Source organism: Sceloporus occidentalis, unplaced genomic scaffold (assembly GCF_023333645.1).
Source record: "Sceloporus occidentalis isolate IW3139 unplaced genomic scaffold, rSceOcc1.0.p SCAF_1, whole genome shotgun sequence".
Classification (NCBI taxonomy): domain Eukaryota; kingdom Metazoa; phylum Chordata; class Lepidosauria; order Squamata; family Phrynosomatidae; genus Sceloporus; species Sceloporus occidentalis.
In genome coordinates, this window is record NW_028316981.1 from 237,016,648 (window position 1) to 237,038,423 (window position 21,776).

General features: G+C 39.4%; 1 protein-coding gene across 1 annotated transcript in view; it reads right to left on the bottom strand.

Annotated features, from left to right (window-relative positions):
- TRPM3 (transient receptor potential cation channel subfamily M member 3) overlaps positions 1-21,776 on the bottom strand; it is a 455,537-nt gene that overhangs the window by 152,867 nt on the left and 280,894 nt on the right. The window contains exon 2 of the mRNA XM_089479682.1: positions 995-1,074. Coding sequence (XP_089335808.1) covers positions 995-1,074 — 80 coding nt within the window. The remainder of the gene's footprint in view (positions 1-994; positions 1,075-21,776) is intronic.

Sequence of the window (21,776 nt, forward strand, 5' to 3'; positions counted from 1 at the left end):
CCCGTTTGATAAACTCCTGAGAAGGTTATCTTTCATCTCCTCACCAAGTGAGCCTGTGATGATGGTGGACTGAGAGAAAGCCTCTCAGTGAAGATCTGAGAGTTCTAGGGGTTCATATGGGGAGATATCATAGAACCATAGAATCACAATTAGAAGAGACCACAAGGGCCATCCAGTCCAACTCTTGCCATGCAGGAACTCACAATCAAAGCACTCCCAACAGATGGCCATCCAGCCTCTGTTTAAAGACCTCCAAAGAAGGAGACTCCACCAGTTTCCAAGGGAGTGTGTTCCACTGTCAAACACCTCTCACTGTCAGTAAGCTCCTCCTAATGTTTAGGCGGAATCTCTTTTCCTGTAGCTTGCATTCATTGCTCTGGCTCCTATTCTCTAGAACAGCAGAAAGCAAGCTTGCTCCATCCTCAATATGAGACCCCTTCAAATACTTAAACAGAATTATCATATCATCTCTTAACAGTCTCTTCTCCAGGCTAAATATACCCAGCTCCCTAAGTCTCTCCTCATAAGGCATGGTTTCCAGACCCTTCACCATTTTGGTCGCCCTTCTGTAAACCATATAGGCTTTTATAGGTTATGACCAGCACTCTGAATTGTGCCCAGAAATGAATAGGTAGCTAGTGAAGCTGTTTTAACAAGGGAGTTATATGCTACCTATACTTGGCACCAGTAAGCATTCTGGACACAGCATTCTGGACCTGCTGAAGTTTCCAAACAGTTTCCAAAGGTAGCACCCTGTACAGTGTGTCGCAATACAGAAAAGAAGGCTTCTTATGTTGGATATCACCTATTCATCTTGAAATTACATTATTTAACTCATTATGCAGAATAAATTCAAATGATTAAAATGAAGCTGTCATTTTAATAGCACATTTTAGCTGAATAGCAGACATTTAACAGCGGATATGAAATGCAGAAGTTGCAAAAAAGGTTAAGCATAGCTCAACATCACTGGCAAAATAATCAGTGCCATTACCTATGGGGGTCTTTGGTGCTGGGTATGATGTGAACACATTCCCTTTTGTAAAATGCTCTTTCTATCCATGACTTCTGAGCCTGAAAGAGAACAAAAAAGTAGTAGATGAATTTAAAAGATTCTATAAAATAATTTAACTGTTCAGTTTCAGTTTTTAAAGAACCACAAAGCATTTTAGTACAAGATACCCTGGGGATGTGGAGTTCAGGGACCATGTTCTATTCTAATAGGTACTGTTAGGATTTCCTGCCATGTTTGATAGATTACATATAGTGTTAAGATTAACATAATCAATAAAAGGTAACAAATGGAAAGAGATAATACATCATGTTTCTTCAATCAGTAGGGAAAACTCTTGGCATTACCATACTTTTTTATTTCATATAAAATTGCTTTTAAACAATCATACTGTATGTGGATCATTGCATACTTCTGATTTTTTAGTTTTAAGTCAAGCTGGTCAGACAGCCTTGCATAGTCAGTTCTGATATATCATTTCTGAAGCAGAAGGATATAAACTATCACTCAGTTCCATTGAAAACCTTTGAAAACAGGGAATACAGATACAGGGAGGAGTGATATGGCCAGAGCAAGAATATCTATACATAAATAATGTTGAAATAAATAAAACTTAAATAAATAAATAATGTTATGCTTGGCAACCCGAATTTCTTGCCAGTTTTTCTCAAAAGGTATAGAAGTCCTCTTTAAACCACTGCACCCATCTATTTTTTTCTTTAAACAAATCTAGAGTAAGAATATGTCTGTGTTATCTGTACACAAATTGATTCCACAGTGACAATTTCAACCTGCAAGTCTGAGAAAAACTTGTGTGAAAGAAAAATCTGATAAGATATTTATCATCTTTGTCCAGGGTGATGGCCTAAATTCAATTGGTAGTCCAAACTAGAGTAGACCTGTTGAACCAGTGAGTATAATTAATCAACACCTACATAATTCCCATTGATTCAATAGGACTGTTCTTATTGAGTCAAACATTTGGTGTTAAAATTTGCCTCCTTCCCTCCTTGCATTCTATTCCGTTCTAATAATAAATAAAAATGCACCAGCTGCTACCTTTACATGCAATTGCAAATATCTCAATAGTGTTATTATCAAGTGGAGAGTACGTAAGAATCACCATGGTAGATAACAGTCTATACAGAGTAGGCACTTACATATTTTTGAAAAGCCTACAGTAAAATAGACATTGCTAATTGAGTAAAAAGGAAAGGAGGGATGTGCACTGCAAGATCTAAAGATTATACTATTATTCTAGCTGTCTTGCGTGGATTGAAGCAGTCTAAGATGAATAACATTTTCCAAAACATTGACTTTGGAAAGCACTAATATGAAGTTCAGTTGGCATACTTACTTCACCCACTAGCACATGATTCTGATGGATTGTTTGCTTTAAATAATTGGTTATCAGGAAAGACACACACACAAACACATTATTACAATTATTATTATTGTATTTCAGCAGACTTGCCACCCGTGGATTTAAGCATCCACAGATGGCAAGTCCCCTTTTTGGTTAATGGTGATGTGTGCATGCGGCCGTGCTAGCGTGCATGCATAGTGCTGCCATTAATTTTAATGGACTTGAGCATGCACAGATTTTCATATCTGCAGGGCTGGGGAGTCCTGAGTGGATCCCCTACAAATATGGAGGACCAACTGTACATTATTATTTGCAATTGTGTGTTTGTGCGTGTCTTTTTTGATACCAACTATTTCAAGTAAACAGTCTATCAGAATCATGTGCTAGTAGGTGAAGCCAGTTATTACCTTTCATTCTGTATGAAAGAGTTATTCAAACAAATATAAAAATCAAGCAAAAATATAGTTTATGCTGATTTAGGATAAACCTTTCACTATATAAAGACATAATCTAAAAACAGTAAACATTAAGGATAGAGTGCTTGATTACAAAGGCATTGATGTTCAAGTCAACTGGAGGCCGGTTGAGACAATACTCAGTATACCATGTTTAGAATTTCTACAACTGTGTTAGTTTTCTAACTGGCTAATTTAAAGTCAAATGCCCTCTCTCAGATTACCCAGAACACAAACAGGAGTTCTACTATAGTCATTAGAGGTGTATTTCTTCTATTCTCCACCTCCCCGTGGCTAAAATTGCAAAATAAATTGCCTAAAATAGAAGAAAAGAAAGGAAAAACAGTATGCATTCAATGTTATTACAATTAGAGTTGGCACAATTTAAGGGAGAGGCAGCATGGTGTAGTGGCTTGAGCACTGGATTATGATTCTGGACACCAGGGTTTGAATACTCCCTCAGCCATGGAAAGAACAGGCTGACCTTGGATAAGTCAGACTCAGTCTCAGAGGACCCCCCCCTGAACAAATCTTGCCAAAAAAGATCTGGTGATAGGATTGCCATAAACTGGAAACAGCTTAAAGGCAAACAACAACAACAACAAATTTTGCAATTGTGTGTTTGTGTGTTTGTGCGTGTCTGGTAAGCTAACAAACAATGTTGTCTTAAGCATACTAGTGAAAGCCGCACTGAACACAGTGGGACATCACCTCTGAATAAAGCTGTGTATAGGGTATCATTTTAAAAAAATCTCACTACATAGCTAGAGAAATTAAGTATTACTTATATATCAAAGAGCATGCCACCCCTTTATTCTTCCTGTCATTTTATAACAGTCTATGTCATTGCCCAAAACATTGGTGTTTTTTAAATTAACCGCCAACGCTCATTTCCTTGACTTGAAGGAACACTATTTATTCCATGAAAATACTTCAGGCTATGTATGAATTTTTTATAAGGCTTTCATAAATGCTCTTGTCAAATATCAGCAGAATTGTAAAAAAGAGATATCAAAATAGTTTTAGAACTGAGATCATAGTTTTAATGATTCCCTCTTTTAGGATTGAATGGTGTAGTTCTGATGAATCTGGTGACTTCAGAAAGAATTGGCAACCTCCTTTTACCTGCAATGTGTCCCCAATGCACCACAAAAACATGATGTGGGGTTCAGTGAAACCCTCTGGAAATTATTTGAGGTTCTTTTTGTCACCATAGAGGACTGGAGAGGGTGTTCTCTTTTCTGCTGATATTGGATTCTGAATTTTATCACTGGATTTTGACCTTGATTGATTCATTGATTCATGTAACTGGAAAACTAAATAAAGGTAACAATGACATATTTGACTGATTTTCAGCAAGTTGAAGTGCAAACCAAAAAGCAAGGCTGAATTAAAGAGGAAAATAAGTTTGTTTCTCTTTTAGTTCTCAGAAAAATTCTATTGTGAACTTGCAAAAGTGGAACACATGTCTACATTGTACGCACTGGGTAAAAACAAAGGAAAACTCTGAATTTTTGATGTATGCCTGTTTAACAAGTATTCAAAATGGATGTCTAAAATATGTAATGAGAGCCAGCAGGGTGTAGTGGTTTGAGTGTTGGACTATGACTCTGGAGATCAGGGTTCAAATCCCTGCCTGACCATGGAAACCTACTAGATGACCCTGGGCAAGTCACACTCCCTTAACTTCAGAGGAAGGCAATGGCAAACCCTCTCTGAACAAATTGTGCCAAGAAAACCTTGTGACAGGTTTCCTTAGTGTCGCCATAAGTTGGAACAGACTAGAAGGCACACAATAACAATAACCATGTGTAATATTATAAAACAGATTTGGTCATATATCAATATTCTTCACCCAGAAAATATTGTTATCATATGTTAGTTAATAATTAGATATATAATAATTTATTAAGTTTCATGAAGTAATGTAAGTTCTGAAGCATTCAAAAATGTAATTCAGCCCATTATGAAAAAACAACAACTCATTTTAGCTCAATGGGTTTTTATTCCAAAGTAAAGTGAGAATACACTGGACTGCACACTTACAGGGAATATTTAACAAGAAACATCACATAACATTATTTGATACCACTTAAAAACAGACCTTACATCTAATAAATAGTAGTTGACAAAACTTTTGGTTGTCTCTCTAACTTCTTGAAAAAATCACTAAGGTCCAAAACACACTGCAGAAATAATCCAGTTTGAGACCACTTTCACTGCCCTGGCTCAGGGCTACGGAATTTGGGGAACCGTAGTTTTGTGAGACATTTAGCCTTTAAAGCAGCCTCAAATTAGATTATTGCTGCAGTGTGTTTTGGACCCTAATTGTACATTATTCAGGACTAATTTAAGTCCAGTTGAGTACATACCACATGTGACTGTGATATCTTGGATTCTTTCAAAAGAATGCATGGCTAGTTCACTTTGGGTTTATGAAGTCCTATGAAAGGATTAATACTAGGAGGGGGAAATCGTTCATGATTCTTTTTTTAAAATAATTTCTTGAGATGTAGAACTCCTCTTGCCTTACTGAATTTCTTCTGTTTACTCTTTCAATTTAATATTTAGTTGGGTGGAATGTTTTATCAGTTGCTTTTATCAGTTAAATTTCCTTGAATATCTGCCTAAACAATTTCCTAGGTACTCAGGAGTTGCTCTCTTAATCCAAATTGACTGGCCCTCCTAAAATTCATTTTAGAGTGCACTTATGAGATTTTATGGAAATATACAAAAATTGCTTAAAGTTGTCTGTAGTGAATTGGCCCTCTAGGTCTTCTAGGAGAACTGCCCATAAAATGTAATTCAGATAAATTCACTTGTAGGACTAGGAAAAGTAAATTTAAAAGTAAAATGTGAAACACTGTAGTAAGAATAAATGGCTGGTTAGATCTAATAAAGATCTTACAGAGCTGATTTTACAGAGCTGAGGCCAACGTGACGCTCCTAGTACCTCAAAATATGACAAATGTGATGGAACTTTTTTTAATTTGTGTGTGTGTGTGAGAGAGAGAGAGAGAGAGAGGGGGGGGGGCTTGTTAAGAACCAACTAAGAAGCTAACAACTGTTTTTACACTCACCATTTGGAATTAAGAAATATTTTTGGTACCAGTTCAAAGAATGAAAGATAATGGCATCAATGTTCAATATTAACAACTACATTTGATTGTTCAGTGCTTCCTTAAATTACATCTGAATGGCAAATGACAAACTAGAAAAATCTGACATAATATGTATTGCTATAATAATGTATTTTAGAATGTCAGTTATATAATTCAGTGCCAGATTTTAACACTGGGCAACTATCTTCCTAGTTTTTAAATTTTAGACCACTTATCATTTTGTCCTCAAACACATTACTAGTGACTTATTATTCCAATTAATAATTTCCATATCCACTGAAGGACAAAGTATCCCATGTGATGGGCTGAATCGGCAGTTGAAAGTTATAAGGATTACTTGCAATGAAACACAATCCATGTATATTCATTTAAAATGGTCAATTACTGTTGAATGAAGATATAAGAACAAAAGCATTATGGCTTAATGGTATTAACATAATAAAATACTTCAGACTAGATAAGAGCAAATCCTATAAGTAATGTTGTGTTATATGAACTAAGCTTTAATGTGGCTAATATGTAGCTATCTTTTAACTTTTGTAATCAGTGTTTTAGTTCTGTCTTTTAAAAATTATTGTAACCCACCTTCAATCCCACTGTGGGAGAAAGGCAGGATATAAATCCTTGAAATAAATACAATAAAAATAAATAAATAAGATAGTGTCTTATGCAGTTATTCCAGCAGTATTTAACAAAAAACTAACATTAAATACATACATCATTATGCACTTCATATTTGCTCTTTGTTATTCTATGTATTATTCCAGAAGTATTTAACAAAAATGCATGCATCATTCCTGCCTGCAAATTTGCTCTTAAATTCATTTCCTGAAATAAGTCATTAAACTAACACCATCAGTAATTACTGTTACTGTTATTATTTACCTGAGCATCCACATGTGAATCTGCCTAATGCTCCCTCTGGTCAACTTGGGCTGTCCACCTTTCACTGCTGCTGCTCATTCTACTAATAATAATGCACTCATGACTGACCACCAGAACAGTCATTCATTCCATTTGGGACTAGGAGATGTTAAAGTAAGCAATGAACTTGCGCCCATTAGCTACTTGGAATGTGCTGCCATGGGATTAGCCTCATTAAGAGTTCTACAGACATTCGCTCCCAGCCCCAAAACACTGCTTCATTTGAACATCTAATCTGACGCCAAAAGAAAAACAAATCCCCTGAGAGCTTGGATTTAACTGGCACAAGCCCTGACAGGCTATGGTGGTTTTTTTTTTAATTATTTCCAAAAAGAAGGTCTTGTGAAAGTGTGATAAGGTGTTCTCAGCCCTGAAAGTTCAACTCGGGAAATCAAATCCTTCAAAAGAAACAGTGTACTAAACTGGAAAAATCTGAACACACATGAGATTTTTTTTTCACCTCCAAAGAATGAAAGCAGTGTGTTTGTTCAGCAACCATTGGGAATTTGTATGACCTAAAATATATATTTTACAATCCATCAACAATCGTGTCTATCAAAAGTCCTAGGGTTTGCAGTTTGCAGCGTTCAATACAATCTTGACATGTAATAAATATATTATCAGGCAAGTGAGAACTTGAAACTTTTGGTGGACTATTGTAGAGCACATGGGAAGTGGAAATTAGGAGTTGCCTATCTGAGTGCAACTTAGGTCACAAAGCACTGGAGATGGAGAATGGAAAACTGTCAGAAAAGAACAGATGAGACACAGAGTTGCTTTCTGCATGATGTTTTGTGGATTCACAAACCTAGAAAATAGTAGGAATGGACTTCCTTCAGTGAGGATCTGGTGCTAGCAGAAAAGTCTTAGCACCCTTTTTCCCCCAGGGCTGGCCGGTTTAAACCAGGTTAAATGACTTTAAAAAACACTTCTATTTTTTTAATTATTCATATTTTTAAAATGTCAGGCTATTATTACTATTTTCCAGCCCTCTTCCTGCAACAATGACTGAATTTAAATATTTTAGATTTAACAATTTATTGGCAACTGTTCTTTGTTAGACACATATCCCGTGTCAGATGCTTCTTTTTAATTACTTTTGTTTATAGTGCAAGAAATGCCATTCAAAAACAAATCCTTCAGTTAACATGAATTCAATCAAAACAACTCTAGAAGTACTTTGCATGTGTTGCTATGTAGTCTACAAATATTTAGATTTTATGAGAATAATGGGCAATAAAATTGTTTTATTGAAAGATGTACATGATATCAAAGGCTAATAACTAAGGATTGTTAATATCAGAAAGTATTAAAACATGATTGATCAAGCTTTCTAATACATAAAAATCAGGTTTCACAGTATTCATATACTATGCAGGATTAATTTTTTCCCTTTAAAACATTAATGCAAAAAAAGGTCTTAAATAAAAAAACATCTTTTTTGTTTGTTTGTTTGTTTAAACTGCCCCCCCGCCTTGCTTTTCCCCTCACTGACACCTTCTACTAATTCCAACACTCAACCTCACATACAATATTATTTTCCAAATGATCCCCCAGTCCATAAGAATAGAGTTTATTAGAAGCCCTGGAGGAAGTGGAATTGGTGAGATCTGGTGCTTCGCCCAAATGGAAAATTCTTCTCTTAGAACAAAGCCACCATTTCATGCAACTCAGTGGTTATTAGTGCACCCGTTTTGACAAATCTTTGTGTAACTCTTGATCCGACACACCACATACTTTTGAACATGGAAGACAAAATTGCTGATGACATCTCCACATTACAGTTAGATCTTAAACTCTCCTAGAACACAGAGCATTGTCTAACTTGAAAGAAGCTTCGCTACTTAACTGAAAGAAGCCCAAACTTGTCCTGCTTTCTGGGAAGACGATGCAGGAAGGTTCAACTGCCTCTCTTCTCCTTTGCCACAAAATGAAAGCCAGTATGGCTTGCTAAGACTCAGCCCTTTGAGGCTTGCCTCTTAAAGGGGCCATATGCAACACAGACAAACCCACTCCATGGTCTTCATTTTTGGCAAGAGCACTGAATTCCTGTGTTCAAATAGTCCAAAATGTTGCTGAACCTGTACCGTCTCTGTGTTATGTATTTTATATTTTCTTCCAGTGTTGCTCTCAAAGATTGTGCAGTGATACATACACACACTTTGTTGTAAAAACAAACAAACAAACATCTAGGGGTAGTCATATTGGCAAATCCAATAACATCCAAACAATGGCGGGATACAGACCGCCCCAAAAGGGCGGTCTACCGCCGCCTTCATTTCCGCCGGCAGGAAGCCTCAGCTGCCAAACGGTGAGGCTTCCCAGCGGCGGAAAAAGAACCTGCAAAAAGCGGGTTCTTTTTGGTTGCGCTTGCGACACCTGAGTGCGCAAATGGCACACTTGTGATGTTGCCAGAGCAACGGGATGTCTATGTGTCCGTCGCGTCAAAATGGCTGCTCTCATGTGTACAGGGCGCTGCCATTTTGATACCCCATCACGTGCTAGGGCTGAGGCTGGTATGGACGCTGCATCTCGGCCAACCCCTAGCACGTGACGGGGCGGTGCAAAGGCCCGTTTAAATCAGGCTAAAGATACCTTTATTGGGCCAACCAAAATGCACAATTACATGTTGCAAGCTTTCGAAGTCACACTGGCTTCTTCATCAGGCAAACAGGAGCAAAAATGAAGATGTTAGTCATAGGCCTGCATTTTCTGTTTCTGGTCTAAGAAGATTATCATACCAGCACTTACCATAGAGTAAGTGCTAGTAAATAGTCTCTCAAACATTGAGGAAGCATGTGTGTTTGAAAGCCTGGCACGCTTCCTCAATGTCAGGGAACCATCAGATCCCTCTAGCATCAATGAATCATTTGGGAGAGGGGATTTTCTCTGAATGCAAAATTTCCATTCAGAGGAAATCCCCTGTCCTGGAATGATTCAGTGATGCTAGAGGGAGCCGACGATTCCCTGACGTTGAGGAAGCATGCCAGGCTTTCACACACACATGCTTCCTCAACATTTGAGAAGTGATTTACCAGCGCTAAGCGCTGGTGTGATAATCTTCTTACAGTTGGCCCTTCTTATACACGGATTTTTTATACACGGATTCAAGCATACACGGTTTGAAAATGTTCCAAAAAAGTATAAATTTACCTTGATGTTCCATTTTTTATTAGGGACACCATTTTGCTATGTCATTATAGTTAATGGGACTTGAGCATACACGGATTTTGTTATACACGGGGGATCTTGGAACCAAACCCCAGCGTATAACAAGGGTCCACTGTAGTTCAGATGGTAAGGAGGACTATCTGCAGGCTGGCACTTCCCCCTTTGGCCAGGCGGTTACTGGGAGATTTTCAAAGTCAAGGAAATGTAATGTCCATTTGCAACTCAAAGAAGATGTTTCCACTTTGTTGTTGTTAGCTGAATGAGATGTCTCCAGGCTCCCATATCCTCTACCTCTCTGCTCATGTTCTGTATGCTGAGTGAGTCCATTCATCTGGCATGGGGTCTACCTCTCTTTCTACCTCTCTTTCTACCTTCCCCAGCATCACTGTCTTTTCCAATGAGTCATGCGTTCTCATGATGTGGCCAAAGTACAACAACCTCAGTTTTGTCATCTTGGCTTTCAGGGAATGTTCAGGCTTGATTTGATTTTGTTTGTCTTTTTATGACAATCCATTCCATGGTATCTTCAGCACTCTTCTCCAACACCACATTTCAAATGAATCAATTTTATTTCTACTGGCTTTCTTTATTGTCCAGCTCCCATATCCATACATGGTAATGGGAAATACAATGGCTTGGACAATTCTAACTTTAGTGTTCAGCTGTATATCTTTGCTTTTTAGGATCTTTGCTCTTTAGTTCTTTCATAGCTGCCCTTCTCATTGCTAATATTCCAATTTCTTGATAGAAGTCTCCGTTCTGATTAATGTTTGACCCAGGGTTTGGAAAACCTTTAACTATTTAAATTTCTTCGTTATCTAGAATGAATCCTCCATTATTGGTCATTATTTTTGTTTTCTGCCCAATCTATCTATATCTCTCTCTCTCTCTCTCTCTGTGTGTGTGTGTGTGTGTGTGTGTGTGTGTGTGTGTGTGTGAGAGAGAGAGAGAGAGAGAGAGAGAGAGGTGTAGTGGTTTGAGTGTTGGATGACAACCCTGGATACTAAGGTCTGAATTCCTGCATGGCCGTGAAAACTCACTGAGGCCATGTGCAGACCAGCTTTAAAGGCCGGGTTGTGAATGGAGTTGGCATAGTGTCTGCCCCTAGGCAACGTGACACCACATGCTGCACCACATGGCGCACCGTGTAACAGTGCTCCTCTGGTGCTGTGTCTGCATGATGCAGCACTGAAGGAACACTGGAAAGCCATGGTACTGCAGCTATCATGCCTGTTCTAGGGCGCAAAAAGGAGCTATGTTTTGCAGCTCCTTTTCGTGCCCTGGAAAGGTCAGATCAGAGCTGCAGCATGTGGTTGCTGCATCCCTGTTCTGGGGAAAACTGAGGTGGCTGCAGGCTGCCCCTTGGGGGCAGTCTGCACAGCCACTGAGTGACGTTGAACAAGTCACACTCTCTCAGTCTCAGAGGAAGGCAAAAGCAAACCTCCTCTGAACAAATCTTACCAAACAAACCCTGTGATAGGTTCACCGTAAGTCAGAAATGACTTGAAGGCACACAACAAGAATATATATAAATGTCCAATCTTTGAGAGCTTCACTGCAAGAAAACATAAAATACATGAGAATTATGCACAATGTACAGACATATATGTGTTTATGGCAAAAGGCAGCAATCCATAGATACTGTTGTATCAACAATTAAGAAAATGCCACTAAATTATGTTTAGAGTAAATCCAAACTGTTCGTTGATAACACTTCTAGAATTTTTCTAGAAAATGGGTGCCCCTAGGCAGCATTTTTTATATTGAAAATTTTCACTATACGTAAAAAGCACAACAATTATGTATAGCTAAACAGCAGGTTTTCAGTTGCACTCAGTGACGATAAAATGGTGTACTTAAAAATGGGTCATAGGCCACGGAAAAACTCTGAATAGGCTGTTTATTTTCATGCAGGGCATGTACAGGATAATGCAGCAGAAAATGGTAAAAAGGATAACATGACTCTCATGTCAACTACTGCTATAATGAAAGCCTCATAGTTTCCCAAGAGGAGAATATCAGAGTAAAGCTGAAAATGAGAAACTAGGGCAACAATAAAGATGAGAGGCTTCACAAGATTTGTATGAAGAAAGGTGTGCGGGTGAAATTAGAAGTTTATGACAGGCATTAGTGATTGTTCTTATCACCCCCTTTCTTGTTCTTCTTGTGCTTTTTCATATGGAAGTTCCAATGTGCTTTTTGTAAGAGGTGTCAATCATTGTTTTCTAATGTGGTACTTAAACACTTTGAAAATGTCAACCTCATGCAATGTAGTTAATAGGAAAGAGGGGCTTGGTCTGCAGCAACAGGGATGACCAAGGTGGTCTGGCCATCCCAAATATCCCTGTCTTCCCCCCCACATGGCAGAGATGGACTGGTCATATGTGTTTACCCTTCTCTGCACATATATTTATTCCCAAGTGAAGGATATGGACCCAGACATGTGAATTGGACATAATGTATTTACAAGGATGACATAATATGTTTACAAGGATCAGAGCTTGCTTACTTTCAATTAACCACCCTGACTACCTGAATTATATTCAAGCTACCTCAACTCTCACTTTTTGGCTAACAACAATGGCTCTAGGTCTCCCAGCAGCATCCCATTCTTTGAGGTTTCAGAATCAAAACCTGAGGATAAGGGGTGATCCCTTGTGACATCACCAGGTAGGACTTTGTGATGTCATGGGGAAGAGTGCTTGTGATGTTGCTGAAAGAGGGCAGGCAAGGATTGGGAGTGGATCTGAATTCTTTCTGGGCCAGCTAACTGTAGGTAAAGATACTGTTAGTGCACGTCCATTTCCCATCCAAATGGTTCATGAATGGAAGTCTTTCTACTGCATTCAGTCCTGACATTTGGATTTGGGGGGAAAAGTGATTTAAAAACCAGAACAAAAACATAAAGTAAATATAGCTTTGCAAAGGCATAGACATACACTACTACCCAAGCAGGGTTTTGTTTGTTTTTGTAACAGACTGACCTATCACCATGATAGCTAAAAATAAATAAATGAAGTACTAAGTCCACTAATGCTGGGATATGAAGACTGCATATGAATGATTCTCATAATGTTTCATGTTTTTTCATACTTATGTTTTGGAGTAAAAGAGCAATACTTAATCTTTTCTCTCCTCTGCTCCACCTCAAGGTCTTTTACAAGAGTAAAGGATTTGCTAATGAGGACAGGCATCTCTTCCTCCTCCCACACTACAGTTTTCCCAGAAAACATATAGGTTTAATTTGAGCCAAGTTTAAATTCTGTAGTTGTGTTGTTTCAATACTGAACTGAGTCCCTAGTAAAGTCTCTCTTCTTCTAAGTTGGGAGTTGGAATCACATGCGGTGGCATCACTAAGGGGTGCAGGGATATGGCCTGTACCGAGTAACACCCCAGAAGAGGGGTGGCACCTGGTCAGATCTTCCTTCTGCTGTGGAATGAGAAGGGCCAAGTGATCCCTCCTACTTTTGCAGCAGCAGCAGTTGTCTCCTCGTGAGGAGGCTGGCAACAGCACAGTAAAAGAGGGGCCAAGCATGTCCTTTGGGTCGCCCCACTTGCCCCGGCATTCCCCTGCACTGGGTGATAACAGGATGGAGATGCCACTGTACCGCATGAAACTTCTCACATTCATTTTTGAAGGCCTTGACTCCTACTGTTTCCCCTGGGGCAAAAAGGAGAACTGCCACAAAAATATTTAATTAATGATTTATTTGATTTATATCCTGCTTTTCTTCTGAATGGAACTCCAAGAGGCTTTGAATGGCTCTTGGCTTTAGAACAAAGTGCAATCATCCCAACACAATTTTCCCACCCAAGTTTAAAAGAAGTTTTGCAAATCCACAAATGGGCTTATAGGCACATCTAGTGTTCTTATGATGGGATGGTGCAGCTCATTATGGGTCCCAGGAAAGCAGGAGGGGGGGAGCCCCCTGGACTCCTGAGTTTATCCATCCCTGATCTAAGCATATTTAGGGGTCAGGCTTCCCTGACTCTTGACACAGACCTGAACCTTAGACCAATTAATCAGCAGGGTTTCTGGGACAAATAGCATGGTAATTCCAGCAGCTCTAAATTTCTGAACCTTTGCCTCTGAACATATGCGGTATTCCCTTCTTTGTATAGAGAGAGACATTTTGTTTAGAAGTTTCCCTGAAAAACTTGGTTTTAAAAAAACAAAACTTAAGAATTATTGTTTATTGTGCTTCTCTTTTCCAGTGTTTGTATTACATTTTATAGAAAACCCATACCTCTGGTTTAGTGCCTTCTAATCTGAATCTGTATTCTTGGTTCATTTATTAAATGTATGTAGTCACCTGCTGCCACTAGGTATTCAAAAGCTAGGAATGAATGTCCACTTAGACATATATTAACAACAACAACAACAACAAGCTTGGCTGATTGTGGAAATTGGGTGCAGAATCTGGATAAAACCCAACTAACCAGGTAATAAGAAGCCCAGAATCACGTGGAAAAGATTAGGAGACAATAAATAAATAAATAAATAAATAAATAAATAAAGGTGCCCAACAGCAGTGCTTGTTGCTGCCATTTCTGTTAAAGCTTGCATTCCACATGGCCTTACCTACTATGCATATGTCATGTCTGAAGTTTTCCCAGGGCCATCGTTGCTTTTGGGCATAATGGATGTCCATGGAGAATATTTTCTTAGGCCCTACTCTGCTGCTACAAGGGTTTGCACAAAAACTAGGCTTATGAGTCATACACTGGCATTCTATGCCCTGCCCTGTGGTAAATGGCATAGTCAGCCCTCATGCACGCACTAATCAACTCTCCCCCCAGTTCCCTCTCTTTATTCCTCTTCTGGGGTGTGTACGCACAGGCACTGCGTAAATAAAACAGACACAACAAACATCTTTGCACTTAACTAGACAGTCCTGGTGCACAGTGGGCATTAGTGAAAATCGGTATGCAAGTTTTGAAGCCACTTCACATACCACATCAAACTTCTTGCTCCTTTTCTGCTTTCCCTAAGATTTGTCTCCCCTCCTGAAGACCTAGAGAAGCATAGCAGTTCCCTGAAAATTCAGTCAGCAGATCTGGCAACCCTAAACTGTATATGTGTATCTACAAATATACTATACTGTAAGAATTATTATGAGGCTCGTAGCCAAAACCTATGAGTTTAGCTGACTTGGGTATAATGAGGGTGGCTAGAATAATTAAATGAAAAATAAGTGCAATTATGTCTACTTCACACAACTGTATTCAAATCCTCTACCAGAAAATCAATATATGTGCAGACTGGGTAAGCAGAACTTAGCCACACTTTTTCTGCCAAGAATCAGTGTGACAGAGAAAATTATTATGACTTGTACAAGCTAGAAACACCCTTAACGTTATCTACTGCAATATGTGAGCTACAGCAGTAGTAGTTTCTCCAGTCACTAACATATCTCTTGCAGCAAAGACAGTGGTACGTTTAACATTAAAAGGAAAAAAAAAAAAAACAATCCTGGGTTTATCAACTTTGAACCTAAAAAGGAGAACAGGCAGTTGAAATCCTAACTGTCAGTTTGAAACATCATAAAATACCTCTAGAGTGTAGAGATCAAGAACTTGTTAAAAGCTCTTAATACATCAGGAAAAATGAAAAGTGTCCAAGCCTTCATCATATTCCAAAATGAACTTACTGTGCATTCTCATTGGGGTTCCTAATGGTTATATTTTGTTGGCATTCATGTTGTTGCAGCCTGTGTTGAAACCTTCCATTGTTTTTATGGTAGTTACTACTCTTATGAGATGGAAAGTTATAACAAATAGGATACACTGCTCATTCTATTCCCAGTCAGCCACATATTGCAGTGCTCATGCTGCTGCTGCTTGTCCAGTCACAAAGCATCTTCCAGGGATTCTCAAAGCACTTGAATGTGCTCTTGATTTCAAGTTGACACATGAAACACTATCACAGGTACAGGCATTGAAAAGATATTTCAGTTCATTTGTTTGCCTTTTGATAGCTGTCGTCTGATACAAAGCTCTTCCAGGTGGTGAGGGCAAAAGCAAGATGTTAAAAAGCAGGTGAATCTCTCTCAAATGAGAGGCAGCTCTCACTACTGACATGATGGAAGAAATATAACAGCTTAGAGATCAGTGGCCCAAGATTTTACAAATGTCTATCTTGGAATCATAGGAATGTTGGCACAATTGCACAAGAAGAGAGGGATGAAATACAAACTATTTTATGATGAGACATCTTAGGCTGAGAAATCACACTACCATCCCCAATAAATCCGAGTCTTTTTTCAGAAGGATACACACACACACAGCTTTGGATAGTATCACCTGTGTGCTACAGCACAGGTTCAAAGTAAGCAACATTTGTTTTACACGCCATTCAGCCCTTAAAAATGTGACACAAGAGGCTAGGGAAACTTGAAGTAGCTTCTAAAAACTTCTCAAGTAACCCACAGTGCTTTCTGAGAATTTTTCTTATGAATGTTACATATGGGAAGATCTTTTAGACTACTGTTGGAAAAGATAATGAACTAGTTATCCACTTAATCTACTAAATGTGGTTTACAAGAAACAAGAATTACAGTTTAGGTTCTGAAGCAGCAAAAGGGTGATCAGAGCCAGGTCAACTACAGGAACTCCTTGCGAAATTTTGTTTGTTATTTATCAGTAGGTTTTAACCTGTGATCAAGGAGATTGAGACTCTGGGAGGTTCAAATCACACTCTTGGCTTAATAATTCTTGGGTGGTTCTATTAAGAATTAACAATGCTGGAAGTGATCACCTTTTGTGGTAAGAGCTGTGGGAAGGCTAGATTTAACTAACAGAATGTCATAACCACACTAATCTTTCAGTGCAAAGATTAACTTCATTGTGAAGGGGAATAAAAACAGGGTTAGACTGTTCTTTTGGGAATAATAGAGCTGTACAGATAAAAGAATGCTACCCAAGCAACTTGAATTGTATGTGTTTTATTTGAAATGGAATAGCATTTGTGGTTATGGTTTCTGGGGGGAAACAGGTAAATACTGTGGACTGTATATCAACCAAGCAATATAGACAGATACCTTCTATTCATCTCAATAAAATCTGCACAGATGCTTGAGGCACTTCATCTTATGATTTTCTAAGCAATATCTCTTCTATTTAATGTAATCCAGGTGGAAAGTGCTTAACTCCAGACTATAATGTATAAAATATGGGCACATCCCCTTTGTTGGAGATTTTTAAACAGAGGTGGGGTGGCTCTCTGTTAGGAATGCTTTAGATTTGGATTTCCTGCATTATTGGCAGATGATCTTTGGGGCATATGCCAACTCTACAGTTTCTATTGTTCTACCTTTCTGACCATTTTAAAAGGAACATATCCAGTATCTCACTGCTTTTTCACTAAATAATTAAACAGATGTAAGAGTAAAATAGTAGATAAAAGAAGTGAATTCCGAAGATGAAACTAAGGGGCAAAGCAGACAGGGTAGCAGGAGCGGCCATAGGATAGAGTAACGCTAAGAATTCAGTGGGGCTGCCATGCACAACTGGATTCAATACCTGGTAGATATGTTATTGTTTAGATTATTATATAGATGTTATTGTTTTGAGGACTTAATCCAGGAGGAGATAATCAAGAAACATGTCATTAGCCAAGTATTCCATGCTTTTAAACTGCATGTTTGTATCTGAAGAAATCAAATTACTAACTAGCATACTGGCAAAACAATCTCAGTATTCAAATATGTACATATGAGTTAGACTTTAATTTAATTCAAATGCACTTTAGCAGACTCAAAGTTTGTTATTGTCTACACAATTCCCTAGGCTTATGTGTTCTCTATTATCCTCCAATTCTTGACCCATGGATGACTTGCTTAATTAGTAATCTGGGTATTGACAAACTATACTCTTTCATTGTATTGAAGTTGTCAAACTATGGCTTGCATGAGCCCAACAAACTAAGATGAAAACTAAAATATGGTGGTGGCGGGGAGGCTGCCCCATACTAGGAAGTTACATATTAAGAGAGCAGCTGATAGGAAGATGAAACACATAAGCACAGAACCAACCGAAAGAAACTATTTAAAAGTTGCCTTGGAAATTACTGCATTTAGCTATCAAGGTAGAAAGTATGACACTCTAGCTCCAAAGATTCCTTGGTTTAACAGATTTCATCTGCTGTTCAAGGACACAGCCATCTGAATCTTGATCAGTATGCAAAGGGATTTGCTATGTTAATCTGCTATGTTTATCTTTGTTTTTATTGGCATTTTATATGTTTATTTTCTAATTTTGATTTTATGAATTTAATTGGTTGAACGCCACTCTGAGAATGGGTTTACCGTGGAAGACTGGGGGAAATTTTTTCTAATATTTACTGAATAAATGAACCCATTGACTTCTTATGTCTATAGAAATTATAGCTTGATTGTTATGTCTATAGAAATTATTGACTTTTTACTTGACTTGCTATACTAATGTGATATATGGTCATGAATAAAAAACAGTTTCAAACATTCTGAAGTTCTTTCATTCAACAACATTCAAACAAACTGTATGGACAAGAAACAGAAGGCATTGTGAAGGCATGCCAATAAGGTTCTGTGGCTCACATTAATTTTGAGATGGAGAAGAAAATCGGGGATGGTGGAAATGTTTTGAAAAGGGGAAGTTCAAGGTCCATCCTTTGGTGTGACCATGCAGTGGCTTTACTGATCAATGGGAAGATGAAACTGTGAACCATTGGATGTATGAGGATGTACGCTTAGGAGAGTTAATTTGAGGAAGGAATGTGGGATCTCAGTTCCTATGGACTGTCAAGGTATCAAACTTGATGGGCATTGCTTCCAAAGATCCCTTTGAGCAATATACAAAAGAAAAAAAATATTGATAATTCAACATTATAATCAAACAGTGAATTAAAACATACTAGCCTCCTGATCACATGCAGTACAAATATGCCACACATCAGTAAGATAGCCATAAAAATAAATCAAAAGTAAAGCAACAGATCATAACAATAGGAAGCAATACACATTCTATTAGTGGTATCTAATTGCAAACACACAGAAGTTAATACCCGAGTGATTCCATTTTAAAACCTATTTTTACCTTTTTCTTTACTTTTAAAGCTATATATCATTTTTAATTTTTTTAAATATATCATATTTATTATTTGATTTATTTATTGAAGCTATATCCCACCTTCCTCCTGGCAAGGGACAAAAGGTGGCTTACAGAATTTAAATAGCAGTTAAGCTAAAAATACTATTTCAAAAGTAAATAAATACATAAATAAACATCAATATTATTTAAAATATATAGTTACAACAGTTTTCAAAATACATTTAAAACATGATTAAAATATATAAAATAAAACCTCAAGGTCTTTGAACACTACCCTGCTGTATGAGTAACATTAGTCAAAGCCTGCCTTCATATAAAGCTTGTAACCTGCAACAGAAATAAAGCAGAAGGTGGCTAGCTGGACATCTTGTAGAAGTGAGTTCCACAGTTTATGAGGCCGCCCGCCTCGGCGGGACGGCCTGGTTGCCGCTGGGGAATGCCCCCCACGGCGGGCAGCGAGCCCTTCTTGGCTCGAGCGGCCCCAGAAGCCCCTGCACGGGGCCGCTCGAGTCGCGATTGGCCCGGAGGGAGGGCAAGAGGCAGGACTTCCGCCCGTACTGCTGGGACTACAGGTCCCAGCGGCCTCTCTGGCTAACCAGCACACTGATGGCCGAGGCAGGGAGGAGGCAACACCACTTCCTCCTCTGCCACCTGGCAACGCATCGGCCGTGGTTGGTGAGTGCTTGGGGCACAACGCTTCCAGGGACCACTACTGGCTGGAAGGGGCGCTGATCCCGGGCATGCCCACGTGGGCCATCAGGCGCAGGACCCAGCGTCCTGGACTCCATGGGGTTTGAGTTGACCAACAGGCGGCCAGTTTCCCTAAGTTTTCCAGGGGTGAGAACCCTCCGGGCATCCACCTCCCCAACAGAGTCCAGAGAAAGATCCTGCGGGGTTATTTTGTTGATGTTTTTTCCCTTCTCAGGCCAAAGGGGGAAGAAGCAGGGGCGGTGTTGTCCTCCAGGAAGGACGAGAAAGGTCACAAGCCTCCTCCGGTTGAGCGTACCTTCCTCAATTGGGTGGAGGGGTATGGGGTGTTCATGGCAGTGGTTGCCATGGCCTACCCTGAGTGGGGGTGGCACCTCATCAGCCACATGCTGAATGTCCTCAGGGCACGGGCCATTGGGGGCGACGCGGCCACCATTGCCTATGATTCAGCTTTCTGGCAAAGGGCTTCCCAGAGCGGGCTAGACAGATGGGATCTCATTGAGAGCGACATCTGGCTGCTTGAGGTTGGTCCTCATGCCAGAGCCAGACCCTCAGCCAAGTGGCAGGGAAAGCGGGAACCCAGGAGGCTTCTCTGCTGGGAATTCAACTCAGGGAAGTGTGTTCGCCCCCAATGCAAGTTCGACCATTGTTGAGAATTGTGCTTTGGCCCCCACGCCAAGATAGCATGCGCTCGCCCTTCTGGATCCCAACAGCCTTTTCGCTTGGGATGCCCCACCCAGGCAGCTTCCGGAAAGAAGGGAGCCCCCAGCTCCGACTCCAGAAAGGTGGGGGGTCCCCAGTGAGCTGACCCCAGCTGCCTTGTTGGGCTTTGGGCTGGCACCTTCCTCCTGGCAAAGGACAAAAGGTGGCTTACAGAATTTAAGTAGCAGTTAAGCTAAAAATACTATTTCAAAAGTAAATAAATACATAAACAAACATCAATATTATTTAAAATATATAGTTAAAACAGTTTTCAAAATCCATTTATAACATGATTAAAACATATAAAATAAAACTTCAAGGTCTTTGAACACTACCCTGCTGTATGAGTAGCATTAGTCAAAGCCTGCCTTCATATAAAGCTTGTAACCTGCAACAGAAATAAAGCAGAAGGTGGCTAGCTGGACTTCTTGTAGAAGTGAGTTCCACAGTTTAAGGACAGTCACTGAGAAGGCTCTCTCTTGTGTCCTCACCAGCTCCAGCCACCTTGTATAGGGAGATATGATCTTTAGAGATATTTAGTGTAGCCCCAAGCTATGAAAGGCTTCAAAGGTCATAACAAGCACATAAATTCTGCCCAGAAATGCCCTGGTAGCCAATAAAGCTGTTTCAACAGGGGCATTACATGATCCATGAAACTAGCCCCAGCCAACAGCCTTGCCACAACATTTTGGGCCCTCTGGGGTTTCCAAAGGCAGCCCCATATAGACTCTGTTATAGTAATCCAAGTGGGATGTAATTAAGGCATGGGTCACCATAGACAGATCTGACTTCTCCGGGGATGGGTGCAGCTGGTGCTAGTTTTAATTGTAAATGCCAAAACCTGGTCACTGCCAAAATCTGACATTAAGGCTCGGATCTGAGTCCCAAAATATGCCCAGATTCAGAATATGAGAGATTTCAGAGGGTATGTGATCCCATCCAGCTCAAGATGAATCCTTATTCCATGATCTACATTATGACTGATGAGGAGCACCTCTTTCTTGTCTGGATTAAGTTTGTTCACCCTCATCCAGTCCATTACAGACAGCAGACAGGGCCTTAGAATAGAAACTGCTTCCTTGGAATGGGTGGAAAAGAAAGGGTCAGATGTCATCAGCATAATGGTGACAATGAACCCCCACAACTCTGGATGACCTCTCCCAGTGGTTTTGTGTAAATATTAAACAGCATGGAGGATAGCACTGAACCCTGGGAAACCCCATAGG